General features: G+C 37.8%; 3 protein-coding genes across 3 annotated transcripts in view; 2 read left to right on the top strand and 1 right to left on the bottom strand.

Annotated features, from left to right (window-relative positions):
• Positions 1 to 13,729, top strand: part of LOC149096130 (uncharacterized) — a 57,731-nt gene that overhangs the window by 11,868 nt on the left and 32,134 nt on the right. The gene's annotated exons all lie outside the window — the stretch shown is intronic.
• Positions 1,309 to 2,673, bottom strand: LOC149096131 (histamine H2 receptor-like). The gene has a single exon (XM_089281251.1). It carries the CDS (start codon positions 2,613 to 2,615, stop codon positions 1,689 to 1,691), a length of 927 nt encoding a protein of 308 aa, XP_089137377.1. The 5' UTR covers positions 2,616 to 2,673; the 3' UTR covers positions 1,309 to 1,688.
• On the top strand, positions 8,987 to 11,612 carry LOC149096132 (melanocortin receptor 5-like). The gene has a single exon (XM_089281301.1). The coding sequence runs from the start codon at positions 10,066 to 10,068 to the stop codon at positions 10,963 to 10,965; it is 900 nt and encodes a 299-aa protein (XP_089137427.1). The 5' UTR covers positions 8,987 to 10,065; the 3' UTR covers positions 10,966 to 11,612.

Genomic DNA, 13,729 nt, shown 5'->3' on the forward strand with positions numbered 1-13,729 from the left:
CTAAAGAGCACAAATTAAAACGACGCAAAAAGAGAAAATGTGGGCGACAATACTAACAAGTCTCCTACTACTTCAGCAGAGGCACAGCAATTTTAAGGAATTTTTCCACGACTTTCTCGTAGTTTTCCTTTGATTTTGTACTTGAACACCCCAAGCTCAATTGCCAAGTGTCCGCAAAAGCTCCGAGTGTCAATATATTTTAATTGAGTATACGCTTTCAACCGTTGGTAAGTATCGTTTTTTTGTTTTTGTTTAAATCAATTTAACATGGTTATGTGGTCTACAGCATTATTATCTTATATTAACTGACCTAAGTAGAGGGTCTGCAGTTAGCAGTACCCCCCTCCCCTCCCACAAAAAAAACAAACAAACAAACAAACTAACAAACAAACGAACCAACAAACAAACAAAACAAGTTATCACTTTGGCTTTCAGTTCTGTAGAGGCAGAATGTATTTAGTCTGTGGAGCAGCCATTTCTACGAACAATGTAAATGTCTTATTGCGCATTAGTTTCCAAACACTTTTGAGACAAACAACATGCATTTATGCCCAAATTAGCAAGCTTGATCGTAAGAAACAAATTAATGATCGAAAACGTTTTTTCTATTTTATTTTTTTCGTATTCTGTCTGTCGTGAGATTAGGTGATTTATTCACATATATTACTCCAATCTCAGAAAGCAGTTTACAGGGGCCTATAATAACACAATAGTGGCTTTCTAAAAATACTTTTCGTCTATTTTAGAGAGTTGTTTTAACTGCTGAGCCTGTTCGTGAACCGTATAGTCAAGCGACAGTCCACCAAAAAAATGAGTTTAAAGTCTGTCTTAATATGCTACCAAAATATAAGCCCACACAGGGGGAAAAAATTCAAAAGGTTAATATGCACAGTACCTGTGAATGCCTTCCACTTTCTTTTCTTGAATTTTATTTAAGTACCGTAATAACGTCCCTCCCGTTTACTTAGAGAACAACTTTTTGCTGAAATGTCTTGATTTCATCAAAAACTAATCATCCCCCTACCTTTGATAACTTCAAGGCGTCTTGAACTCTCTACTTGCATTACAAGTCAAGTTATACTTAAGGTGTAATGCAAATTTCATGAATATAAATTGTAGTTTGAGACTAAATGAGCCGTTAGGTTTTTACGATAAATTATCATCTAAGATAACTCCAACAAACATATGCATAGATTCGTGTCATCAGCGAAAAAGATTGACTCAAACTTTAAGGCATTGGTATTTAATTAACCAATTTATGGTGATGTCACCTACTTTTTTTTGCATTAATGTACCAACCAGGAACTATTTTATTTTTTCAGTGGGAAGTAGATTAGTGCTCAAATTCAATTTATTATATTCGTTCCATTCCCAAGACATAATGCTTCAACACGCAGAAGACGGAATCAGTGTTAAGGAACGACAATTTGGGACAAATTGTGAAAAATTGTGACTACAATTCGATGGGTGAAGCGAATCTCTTCAGGTCTACACTTCTTTTCAAGCATTTCCCGAAAGGACGTTCTGAGCACATTTGGCACAATTAAACTTATACAAGAGATTCAACAAATAAAGCAATTTAGTATATTTCCTAACATCTGCGTGAAGAAAGACAGGATTCTTTAATCTACTCATCACAGTCAAAGTTAATGAATCCATTCTTCACCGAATCGAATCCAGTGGATGATCTAGGCTGACTTACAGCAGTTCAATTGTTTGATCGTGTCCTTGGCTGCTTGTCGTACTGCGCCCATCCTCCAGCAGTAAAGAATCGGGTTTAGAGATGAATTGAGGTAGGTAAGGGTTGCAGTAATTACGAAAGCAATTTCCATTCTGCCTGCAAACGTTCGACCATATGTCATAAGCGTAATCACAACGAGAAACGGAGTGTAGCAAGTAACTTGTGCCAACTGAACCCATATTGCACTGGAAACTGACTTCTTGTATCGTACTGTATTCAGAGTAACTCTCCCGTTATTTTGTCCTCGTGGGACTGCGTGCACTTGAAGCTGATGCTGTCGAAGCTTGCGAAAAATCTTTGCATAGGAGAAGACTGAGGCCGTTACAGAAAATGTTGTAAGCGCAAACGCTACAGTAAATGCTATATTAGCACTCCAAACGAATATTGATCCGCATGATATACCAATCAACCAAAAGCAAATGATAACTGTGCGAACTCGTGATAATGTTACAACGTATCTGTATCTCAGTCCAGATAACAACGCTTGAAGTCTGTCCACGCTTATTGCGCTGGATGTGAAGACCGATACTGGACACAGAACAAAGCTTGAGGCGTTATATAGTTTATGTATGCAGAAAATAAATTTGAAGTTTATTCCAGTTGTTACAGACAACAAAAGGAAAACGGCAAAAAGTGGTTGCGAAATAAGTCCAACACAGAGATCGGTGACCGCCAGACATCGAAACAAACGTTTTGTCGGTGGATGAAGAGAAGTCTCTCTATGAAGAGCAACAAGGATCAGAGCATTGCTCAGTGATGCAGTGATGGACGAAAACATGTTGAAGGCTGAAAGAACTACGCCTATTTGAAATGCTGATATGAATGTTTTGTTCATTTTCCTTGTGAAGTTTCCGTCTACAGTAAAGTTTTCCATTGCTTGTGCGTTTTGTTCCGTCGTTGCACATTTGTGGGAGTCTTTTACAAGTCGGAGCGGATGTAAAGCAGCTCTTATGTTAGCAGCTTGTTTTTCTAAAAGTAAAAACTGACAAATCCACTGTATTGTATTTATCTAGTTCTGACTTAATTTAAAAAAATTCTGACATAGACCTGTCGTAATTGCCAGAACTTTGTCTTAGTGACAGAAAAACTTTGTGTAGATTCTTCGTAAGTTATTCAGATCCCCATACCTATGAAGGATAGAAAAATCGTTTTATATTTTTCACTGCTGCAGCTATATGGAAATGAAGTTGCCTAAAACATACTTTTATTTTACGGCAAGATCTAAGGAGTAAGTCTATATGCATGTTATACATGTACGTGCTCTGCCACAACACGGGAAGTTATATGCCATGGTTTGAGTCATCAATACGGTCACCTATTCCTATGCAGAAAAGAAGAATTCGATTTTCTCAAACTTTGTCAGGAAGAAGGTTTTTACTAACTTATTTCCAAACTGTAACCTTGAGGTTGTTTGGACTTTTATATTCATGTCGAGACGGCCTTACGTAGTTTGCCCCGAAAAAAGTAAAACTCGACCCCCAAAATAACACTTTTAACGAGCGCTAATAATTACTCACGCGGCTGCGTTGTTGTGTGTGCTATCATTTCTTTGTTTGTTTGTTTACGCAGCCGTGCGACTGGGTATCTCGTGATCTGGCGACGGTTGAGAATTCTTGGTATACGCAAAGTAAAACTTGAAAGCGATTTGTTATCATTTCGGCCCATTTGTTATCATCACAAAAATTAAATTACTCTAAGTATTTCATCAACTATGTGCTCCACTAGTTTTCTCAAAGATTTTTCTCGATGCTGATTTATTATCTGATATTTCGTTGCGTGCTTTGTCTGTACTCGCTGACCGTCAAATGTATGATTCCTTATTCAAAATAAACATCTGCTTAAAGACTCGCTGTCGACCGACATGCAATGCGCGCGTCCCCCGAGGTTTCGTTGTCCACGAAACCTACAATTTGTTGGTGTCGATCGTTTCGCTCCTCAATCTTTTATAACCCGAAGCATCCGTCTGGATTTTTCGACATTTATTGCCCTTAACGACAAAATTCATTATCGCCCTTAACATTTAGTAGAAAATTGTCTGTTTGTTACATTGTTATATTTTTAATATTGGGACTAGTTGCTCTTAGGAATATTTTATATTTTAATTCTGATTTTATCTTAGCGAATATAGTAATTGTAAGTAGCAATGTTATTGTATTAAAATAGTCGTGCGTTTTTATCATGAGCCCCTGGCTGGGGAGATTCAGCAACCACTCCCCACGTTTACAACTTAAAATAAGGTTACCTTACCTTATTTGAGAAGTTAAGCAACGGCCGGTACAACGTGATTTGAGAAGAACCTCGGTGGAAGGTTCAGACAACAGAGCCTCTTCAAAAGTATTGTATGAGAAAATATGTCCGGAATCGGTGGAGGAACAGTTACGATATACTCGGATACAGAAAAGAGAGAAAAAAAAAAAAAAACAAAAAGAAAGAAAACAAAATGCTTCCGTCTGCTGAAGTAGGTGACAGTGAATTAAGTTTACTTTCTTTCGCATTTCAGCTGTCGGAAAAGATAATGGCATCGCCTGTCACATCGCCAGTCGATTCATCGAGCTTTAGCTTAACTATGACGAGAGTTCTTGAAATTATATTGATGAAAGGTTGTAGGTCCTTTCTCTGCTGCGTTTATCCCTTGAGAAGAAGACTTTTCTTGCAAAATGAACAAACTAAAAACGTTTTATTATCCTTACGTGACTGGTTATCGATTAAAAACACTGTACGGATCCTTAAGTGCGGTATGAAATCGCCAACGAAAAAAAGTAATAGTATCAATTGCACTTATTCTGCACCGCGAGTAATCTAAGGCCCGGGTCGCACTAGAGCCCATTTTGTTTGTATAAGTAATAAATCAGTCGACAAGTAGCGTAAAATAAGTGCAAACCCCAGTTTCAAAAACTTGCCAAATTTTTGCGGATTGCCAAAATTTCGCCATCTTCAAAGCAGCCGAAGTGCTGCCTCGGGCTCTTCCAAATTTTGGCAAAGCAAACAATTTTGGTTTTTAACCATGTAACTGTCATATTTTTTAAAACATGTCTGGATAAAATTACGGCGAGGAAATAACTTTGACGGCTAGTCTAGTTTGGCGTGTGCGATGGCAGGCCAAAATCTCATTTTTTTTTTTTTTTCTCGGTCCATATGACGTTATTTACCGTGACAGTTATTTCAATGCAAACGAGGAATATGAGCGGCGTTTTAATTCAAATTCTTATGACTCGTACCCTGGATCCGGTTACTGGTAGCAATTTGAAAACATGGCTTCAGCGAGACAATCTTCTTTGATCGCGAGTAGCGCAAGCAACAACACAAACGCAAGCCGAGCAAAATCTGCTCCTCCAATTATGGGCCGAAAATCACGAGCTGCTGTAGAGGGGAGAGTCGAGAATATGCAGCGTGGAGAAAATTCTGGAGTGTGCTCTCACATGAAATCTAATAAAATGCTTAATTGAGAAACAGAGATCTTGTGACGCATATTTCAATCAGTAACGTTTTGGTTCCAAAATGTTGGTTTAATGCGACTACTGCCAAAATTTGGATTTTTCGAAATTTTTTGCCAATTTGTTTTCCTCGCGAAAAATTGGAAACATCTGAATTCGCTCTAGTGCGACCCGGCCCTAAGTGAAGAAAGAACAGTACATTCTTTATATATAAATATGCTTAATTGTGAAAGAAAATTAAAAAGGAAATTTTTTTTGGCGTTGTTTCAGTTCTCGGCGTGGTGCCAGCAACATGTCACCTAGCGACGCGAGGTGAGAATTTCAAAATATGAAAGTTCTAAGCCAAAAGGCATCATATGCAAACATCTTACATCTGTTTTTACCAATAAATTAAATTCGAGGCCGCCAAATGCCCAAAATATTTTCGATTTCTCTAGCACTTTCTTAAATTCAACGACAGAATCAAAACAAAAACAAACGCTCGCAAAGCATTTCGATCGACAGAATCTTTAAAAATGCTGGTTTGCAGCCTGATACCTATTTTCAATTACAGTAACTGATCTTAGAGACCTAAAGACTATTTTGCGGGAGATCACTGACCCACAGGCAAAATTTTGTGGATCAAAGTTGGAGATAATTATCGCGGCGTGAAAGGTCAAAATGGCAGGCGACTCGTTCAAGTGTTCGAGACGCTCTCAAAGTTTTTTGTTTTATTTACCCAAGTTAGATTTGCGATAAAAACTTGGCAAACTAGAGGAATTGCCAGTGTACGTATCCGTGTGGAGAGAGTAGGGACTTTAAGATATGGTAGGGCTAGGCTGTAGTACGACGGCAGATAGTGAAGATCACTTCCGGTGACGTCATGACGCGCATTCCAGTACGGCCTTCCCGCCGTAGCCTTGCTTTCTACTACGGGAAAGTGCCTGGTTTCACGTACTCTGCACTACGTGAGTATAAGTCTGCTGTTTACTTCTCATTTTAACGCTTTTTTCACTGTTTGAACAGCTTAGTTTGAAGATAAAGTTCTCAATCATAAAAATCAGTTCTAAGATCATTGTTTCTTTGTCATTTGTAAAGAAAAGTTGAACGATTTTAACACCCACCGCGAGATGATAAATTCAGTCATATTAGTATCGGGCCGAATAGCCGCAGATAAGAAAGTTTCGTATGTACTAATCTGAGCTATAATTGTTTATAACTGTTCAAAATGTATTTTATTATAATCTAAAGTTTTGTATTGTTGGGCTTATCACGTAATCGTTGTACGAACAAACTGTCCGTGCTGAAATCGAGCTTTTTTTATATCAGAGTTTATTTTTTTTTTGTTTTGTGGTTGGAATTACAGGTGGTTCTATCAAGTTCTAAAAGGCAAATCTGAGTTCTGGGAGATGTAAGACGGATACAGGAGAAGGAAATCATTGTCATTAATCAAGCCTATTTCGTTTGAAAGTAGAATAATCTATGGTTTCCTTGAAAGTAGTCATTTTTGTAAAGACACTTAAGTCTGCCGCACATTAGCCGATTTTTTTTGTCGTAGAACTGCAGATTTTTTGTCGGGGTCAAATCGGTTTAAAATTTGTCGGGCCATCAGCTTATTGCACACTAGGCGAGCTTTTATCGCGACTAACCACGTAGACGCCTGGGGCCGAGTCATCCAAAATCAAGATGGCGTCTATTCCACTGACGTGTCTCTTAAGACATTTCCTAATTGGTTAAGGCGCGCGCGAGCCCCGACAAATTGTCTTGATCCACCGCACACTAGCCGACAAGGCCGGACAAGACGTTTGAGATCTAGCACTGTCAGATATCGCCCGACAAGCCCAGATCTTGCGGCAGACTTGTCTGAATTCACCACACACTAGCCGACAAGCGAAGACTTTTTGTCGGCCGACAAAAATATCGGCTAGTGTGCGGCGGCCTTAACTGCACATACCGTTGCCGCATAGCAAAATCTTATAATCATTTGAGTTTGGCGGGTAAAATGCCGTTGTCAGCCTAGTGCCTCACGGCCAAAGTAGCCGTAGTATCACCTCCCCGTAGCTTATCTTAAAGTCCCTACTACTGACAGGATTGCTACGTCGCAAATACACCATTTTAGAGAGTACACTTCCAACCGATTTTCTAAGTTGCAACGCAAATAGATCTCCTGATTCGAAGGTCCAAATAATTGACCGCATTGTGTGGATTTGTTCAGCACTTGAGAATTTATGCCCTCCGATAGTACCTTTTGACTAATCTTGTAACATAATTTATAAATGACTGGAATAATTTATTGTTGTCCACAATGTAAAAGAACCAAAGCAAAACAAAGGCAGTTTCTCCAAGCGTAGCAATGATTGTTGAATACAGTAAAATCCCACCTAATAAGAACCAAAATCTTTCCAGGTCAGGCTAAATTATATTGTCTTATATATTTGATGCATAATATCATGAGGAAAAGTCTGTTTAGGCTATTCGATCAATAAGGGATTTATCCTGTGAAAATGGTGTAAGCTATTAAATTGTAAATACTGATGTATAACATAGATCTAAATGTTAGTTTAAACAATATTTGTGGATGCAAGACAATTATGTTGTCATTGGTTGTTCGGTGTATTTACATGAGAGTATGAAAAAATATGTAAAATTCATGGTTAAATTACATGCAGATTTGACAAACGCTAAATTACTGCTAAAAATGATAATTTAGCACTATGGGTTGTCTTTTCCAACCATGCCTATTATTTTGCCTTTCTAGCGCTTTTGGGTTATGAAGAATTCCTTGCTTCAAAATGGTTATCCGAGAGGCTTTATTAACTACAACGTTAATGATGTACAGAACAAACATAAGGACAAACCTTCAGAACCTACACTCACAGTCCCCAAGAAAGATGTAATCCTTGTTTTACCTTATTTAGGTTTCCATAGCGATACTATCACACGCCGAATAAAATCTTGTGTCAATAAGTTTTATGGTTTCGTCAATCTCAGGGACGAACATTAGAACCCATGTTTTTTGGACCTTTATTCCCGAGAATTTACGGCCGCCATGAATTTTCCTTGTTCCAAGGCTTGGTTGAGAATTGAGGAAATGATGTCATTTTCTCAAAAATACCGCGCGGGTTGAAATTACAACAACAATTAATGTAGAAAATTGCACGAATATATGAGCCAAAGTTTTTGTTATTCTTTATGCGAGTTGCTGTGCTAATTGTTATTATAATTTCAACCCGCGTGGTATTTTTGAGAAAATGACGTCATTTTCTCAAATTCTCAACCAAGACTTGGAACAAGGAAAATTAATGGCGGCCGTAATTCTCGGAAATAAAGGTCCAAAAACCGCGAGTTCTAATGTTCGTAATAGATTGAAATTTGGCAAGATATCTTGGAAATACCTATTTTGTACGAAAATGTGAAGAAGTGGATATCGAGAATTTCATCATAGTAGCACTTTAAATCTTGTCATATTTTGTAACCGTCACTTCTGAAGATGTATGTTGTAGCATACGAAACGTCAAGTTTAATATACCATGTGAAACCTATTTGCTATGTCTGTAACCGCTGTTTGTTTTCTCTTTCACCTACAATTTAATCATCAACTCACTTTAATTTTGTGCCGCTTTTTACACCAATAAAGATTCCGTATAAACAAAACGTGACATTCCCAACGCTTTATGCGTTACTTTAAGCGTTATGATTATCACACTTAAAACGCAGTTTTGCGTCACTTACTCAGCCACACGCTCCATGTATGCGGAAATTAGCTTTCTTTCTTTTTATCGTATAGTTGACGGGGCAGGCGTGTTGCAATAGAGTTTACCGACCTGTGTTTCTTTCAACACGGAAATAAAATGGTTTCTTTTTAGCTCTAATTAACTCGCATCGTAATAAGCATGGATTCTGCTATTTGAAGGTTTGGTTTCAAAACCACCGATCAAGATGGCACAGATATGAGTTGAAGAATGCAGGTTTCTTCCAATACGCGGCTTGTCTCATTGCACAAGCTTCAATTTTTTCGCTACGTTTTCACCAGACGCAAACTACCTTAACCACCTGCAGTTTTCCCACCTCTGTCAGTCCCAGCGCTGCGACCGCTTTGGCGCTAAAATGCAAATCAAATGGTTGGTTGGTAATTTAAGCTATTTCCAATTGCAGGATAGGTTATTCCAAAGTCAGTTGTCCCTGGAGACATGAGTTTTATTCCCAGTGTTAAAAACAATATTTTACATGTTGTGCTTGTTTTAAAATACTGTTTTTAGCGGAGCTTCAGCCCCTACGTGTAAAACCCTGTATTCCTGTCGTCCTGATTAAGGCACTCTTAGCTTCGAAAAAACAAAACGTTTAATACCCAAGAAAAACTAAAAACAGTTTGATCGGGTAACACGGAACATATTCTGGAAACCCAGATGGCTAATCAATCACTTTGGACTCAGCTCATGCCTTATAACTTCCTGTGCCGTGGATCAAGTATTATCCAAGCATAGCATGGATTAATCCGTTAAAATAAGAAGAAAACCGATAAACACTCTTCCCATGGAAACGTTTCTCTCTAAGTGACCACATTATTACATCTTTGCAGCACTGAGAGACTTTGCTTCTGGGAAGTAAAAGAAGTAAATTGAATAGGTGACGAGTTATTTATTCCACTTTTGATTGTCATATAGCAGAAGTTTTGTAAATAAAGTCTTGTCTATGTCACTACGTTTTCATTAATTAAGACAGAACTGGGAAAATTCATTACTGTAGATTTGTCAGTTTTTACATGTACAAATACAAGCTGCCAGCTTAGAGCTGCCATACATCCACTCCGCTTCGCAAAAGACTCTTTTCCCCGGAACAAAATTAAAATTTGCCGTTTCGACGCACGAGCAGTGAAGAACTTGTCCGTGGAAGAAAAACTTCATAAGGAATATGAACCAAACAAGCATATCAAAATTACAAATAGGAAGAGTCGAATTTCTTTCAACCTTCAACATTTTTCTGTCCATCGCTGCATCACTGGGCAATGCTCTGATCCTTGTTGCTCTTCATAAAGAGACTTCTCTTCATCCACCGACAAAACGTTTGTTCCAATGTCTGGCGATCACCGATCTCTGTGTTGGAGTTATTTCGCAACCACTTTTTGCCGTTTTCCTTTTGCTGTCTGTAACAACTGGAATGAACGGGAGATTTATTTTCTACATCGATAAGCTATATAACGCCTCAAGCTTTGTTTTGTGTCAAGTATCGATCTTAACATCTGGTGCAATAAGCGTGGACAGACTTCAAGCCCTGTTATCTGGACTGAGATACAGACATGTTGTAACATTATCACGAGTTCGCGCAGTTATCATTTGCTTTTGGTTGATTGGTATATCATGTGGATCGATGTACTTTTGGAATGTTAATGCTGCCTTTACGGTTAGCTTTACTCTTAAAATAATTTCTCTAGCAACCTCTGTCCTCTCCTACTCGACGATTTATCTGAAGCTTCGACAACAACAACTTCAAGTGCACGCAGCCCTGCAAGGAAAACCTAGAGGAAGACAGGTGGCTCTGAACAGAGCACGATACAAAAAGTCGGTTTCAAGCGCATTATGGGTGCAGTTATTGTTAGTTACATGCTATATCCCGTATATCGTTGTGCGGGTTATGCTCATGACATATGGCCAAATATCTGGAAGTAAATTTGAAATTGCTCGCTACGTTACAGCAACTCTTATCTACCTAAATTCGTCTCTAAACCCGATCCTTTACTGCTGGAGGATCGGCGTGGTACGTCAAGCAGCTAAAGACACAATCAAACAACTGAACTGCTGTAAATCAGACTAGATCTTGCATTGAGCTGGGAGTCCTAGGAGTGGACTCGGTGAACAGCCGCGGAAGTTTTTACTTTGAACGTGATCAGTACAGATGGGGTGCATGTATTGCTCTATTGTTTCGAAAGGAGATCAGACTAAAAACACAGAAGGCATTTAAAGCCTTTGCTAAAACGTAACCAGTGCAAAGCATCTATATATATCATTCAGCGCATCCGAAATCTTCTGACAAGTTGTTAATTGCTTTTTGCCGCTTTGAATTTGCCGTTTGCGCAAAATTTCCACAAAATGCTTCCTAGGGATTAAACAGTATATATATATATATATATATATATATATGGCTTATAAGTTCCTTAAATTTAAAAATAAGTGTAGACCTAACAAGCTCATATCTATACCTTTTGAACTGTAGCAACAAGCGAAAGTATTTGCATTAATTGTGTTGTGGACATGCAGGTAATAAACTATAACTTTAACATCCGCAATGTGTACTAGTTTCAGGGCTGCAATTTCAATTTCGCTGAATCAATATTTAGAGAAGTGAGACAACATCGAAGTGACACTGTTGTGGTTGTTCTGCAATTAAGTTAGGGTACAGATCAAGCTAGACTTGACAACTTGTGTTAGGAATAGGAATTTAGGTACTATTTCAAAAACGAGTGCGATGGTTTCATCAGGTTTCCAAACGTGAGGAAACAATAAAACCACTCGGCCTGTGGCCTCGTGGTTCGTGTTTCCTCACGTTTGGAAACCTGATGAAACCCGAAGCACGAGTTTTTGAAATTACTTCTCCAAGGAAGAAAATTAGTTTAAATTATCATTTAGAAAAGGTTTCTCAATTCAAATATTATATTTGAGGCGTGAAATTGTGATTCTATCACTTAATTGCTGCTCTGTAACAATTTTTTAATATTAATCAATGTCACGTTGTTACCTAGCTGTTTGTCAGTTCTGAGCGAACACGTTACTTCGCAAAGCAAATGGCAGAGTGCAGATTTAGACCTACTAAAACTCGCAAAGAAGAGAAAAAGTGTGTGGCCAGCGCTATTCCGAGGCAACGTGTACGTCTAGTCTGTTAAATGCAGGCGTAGATAGTAAATTAGTACGCCTTAGAACTAGGAATTTCTGACGTTAGTACCATTTTAGGTCGGGAGTGTACAGCAAGGTTGAAAGCAAACCAAAAGACGAGCTCGCCACCATTGAGCGAGAATTCATATTTAGAAAAAGAATGGCCCTTTCTGTTTTGGGGAGTTTAATAACTGTACCGTTACATTTAACTTCAGCGGTAAATATAAATTTAAGTTTAAAGTTGTTTTGTAAAATGTGTAATTAAATAGAGTTGTTTATCGTCATGTGTTTTTCTTGCTTTATCAATATGCAGATTAAGACATTTGCATCCGTGTTTGAAATAATTTCAAACACGGCCGTGTTTTCAACTCGTTTTTCATTGGGTTTCTAAACCCATCCACCTGACCAGAATAAGATGCTCTGGTTGGGTAAGAGCTGCATGGATAATTAAGGAGTTTGAGAACTTTATTTAACGTTCAATGTATACCCCCTTCAATAATGCGAGTAAGAAAACTCTGCTGATTTTCAAATTAAAGCTCTTGATAAGTCAATATTTATCAAGAGTTCATTACTACAATCGGTAAAGCTGAATCCGAAATGGTTGTCTTTGTCTCCGACTTGTCCAATCATCCCCAATCTGAAAACAGCCTGAAAAGTACCAGATGCCAATTCAAACTGATGGATGAAGTTGTTCAGTTCGGTCCTGTTTTCCGGCCTACTGCATCTTATTAGCAGGGAATTTTCAGGCCTGGAAGGATGCGATTGCTCATAAATCATACGACAATTAAAGTCATGTTAATTCGACAAATGATAATGATAATAATAATAATAATAATAATAATAATAATAATAATAATAATAATAATAAAAATGTCTAGAAGACCCGCACGTGTAGGGAAAAAATACTTTCCTCTCCTTTTGCCATCTGTTTATGGCATTTTCATATATTTTCATTTTTCTTTCAAAAATTTAGAGCTGGAAAGAAAATATATATATATCACTATGGGTCATAGAAGTAGATTCAGATTTTTGCTTAAAACTGAGGGGGCTATAGTGTTGTCAGAAATGTTTAGATTGGTCAATGGTCGGGTCACATCAACCGATTTTTATATCCTGATTTTTATATCAATCGACACAAAAGACAAGAAAAGATAACTCTGTAAATAGCGTATTTGTTACATAGATGGTGTTAACTACTCCGGTTGGTTGGCAAAAAGTTTTATTCCTTCAACACACACACTAATAATGAATGAATGTCGAGCTAAACTCACAAGTTTTTATACTTATGTAAATCTTAGCCAGTTCCAGAAGTGTCCCTGCGTATATTTGGGTTTGCGGGACAATGCAGACTAAATTATCGAACACTCTACTTTACGACTATACCTGATTGGCGACAGAATGAATATAATTACATAAGCTGATTACGTAACAGATGGACATGGGTTAAGAGCTAAGAGGTGCATACTAGTATATACTCGGGACAATAGGGTAGTTTACACTAATAATAATAATCATAATCATTAATCATCATCATCATCATAATCATAATCATCATAATCATCATAATCATCATAATCATCATAATCATCATAATCATCATAATCATCATAATCATCATAATCATCATAATCATCATAATCATCATAATCATCATAATCACCATAATCATCATAATCACCATAATCACCATAATCACCATAATCATCATA

This window comes from Orbicella faveolata, unplaced genomic scaffold, assembly GCF_042242905.1.
Source record: "Orbicella faveolata isolate gen_17 unplaced genomic scaffold, um_ofav_v1 contig_48, whole genome shotgun sequence".
NCBI lineage: Eukaryota > Metazoa > Cnidaria > Anthozoa > Scleractinia > Merulinidae > Orbicella > Orbicella faveolata.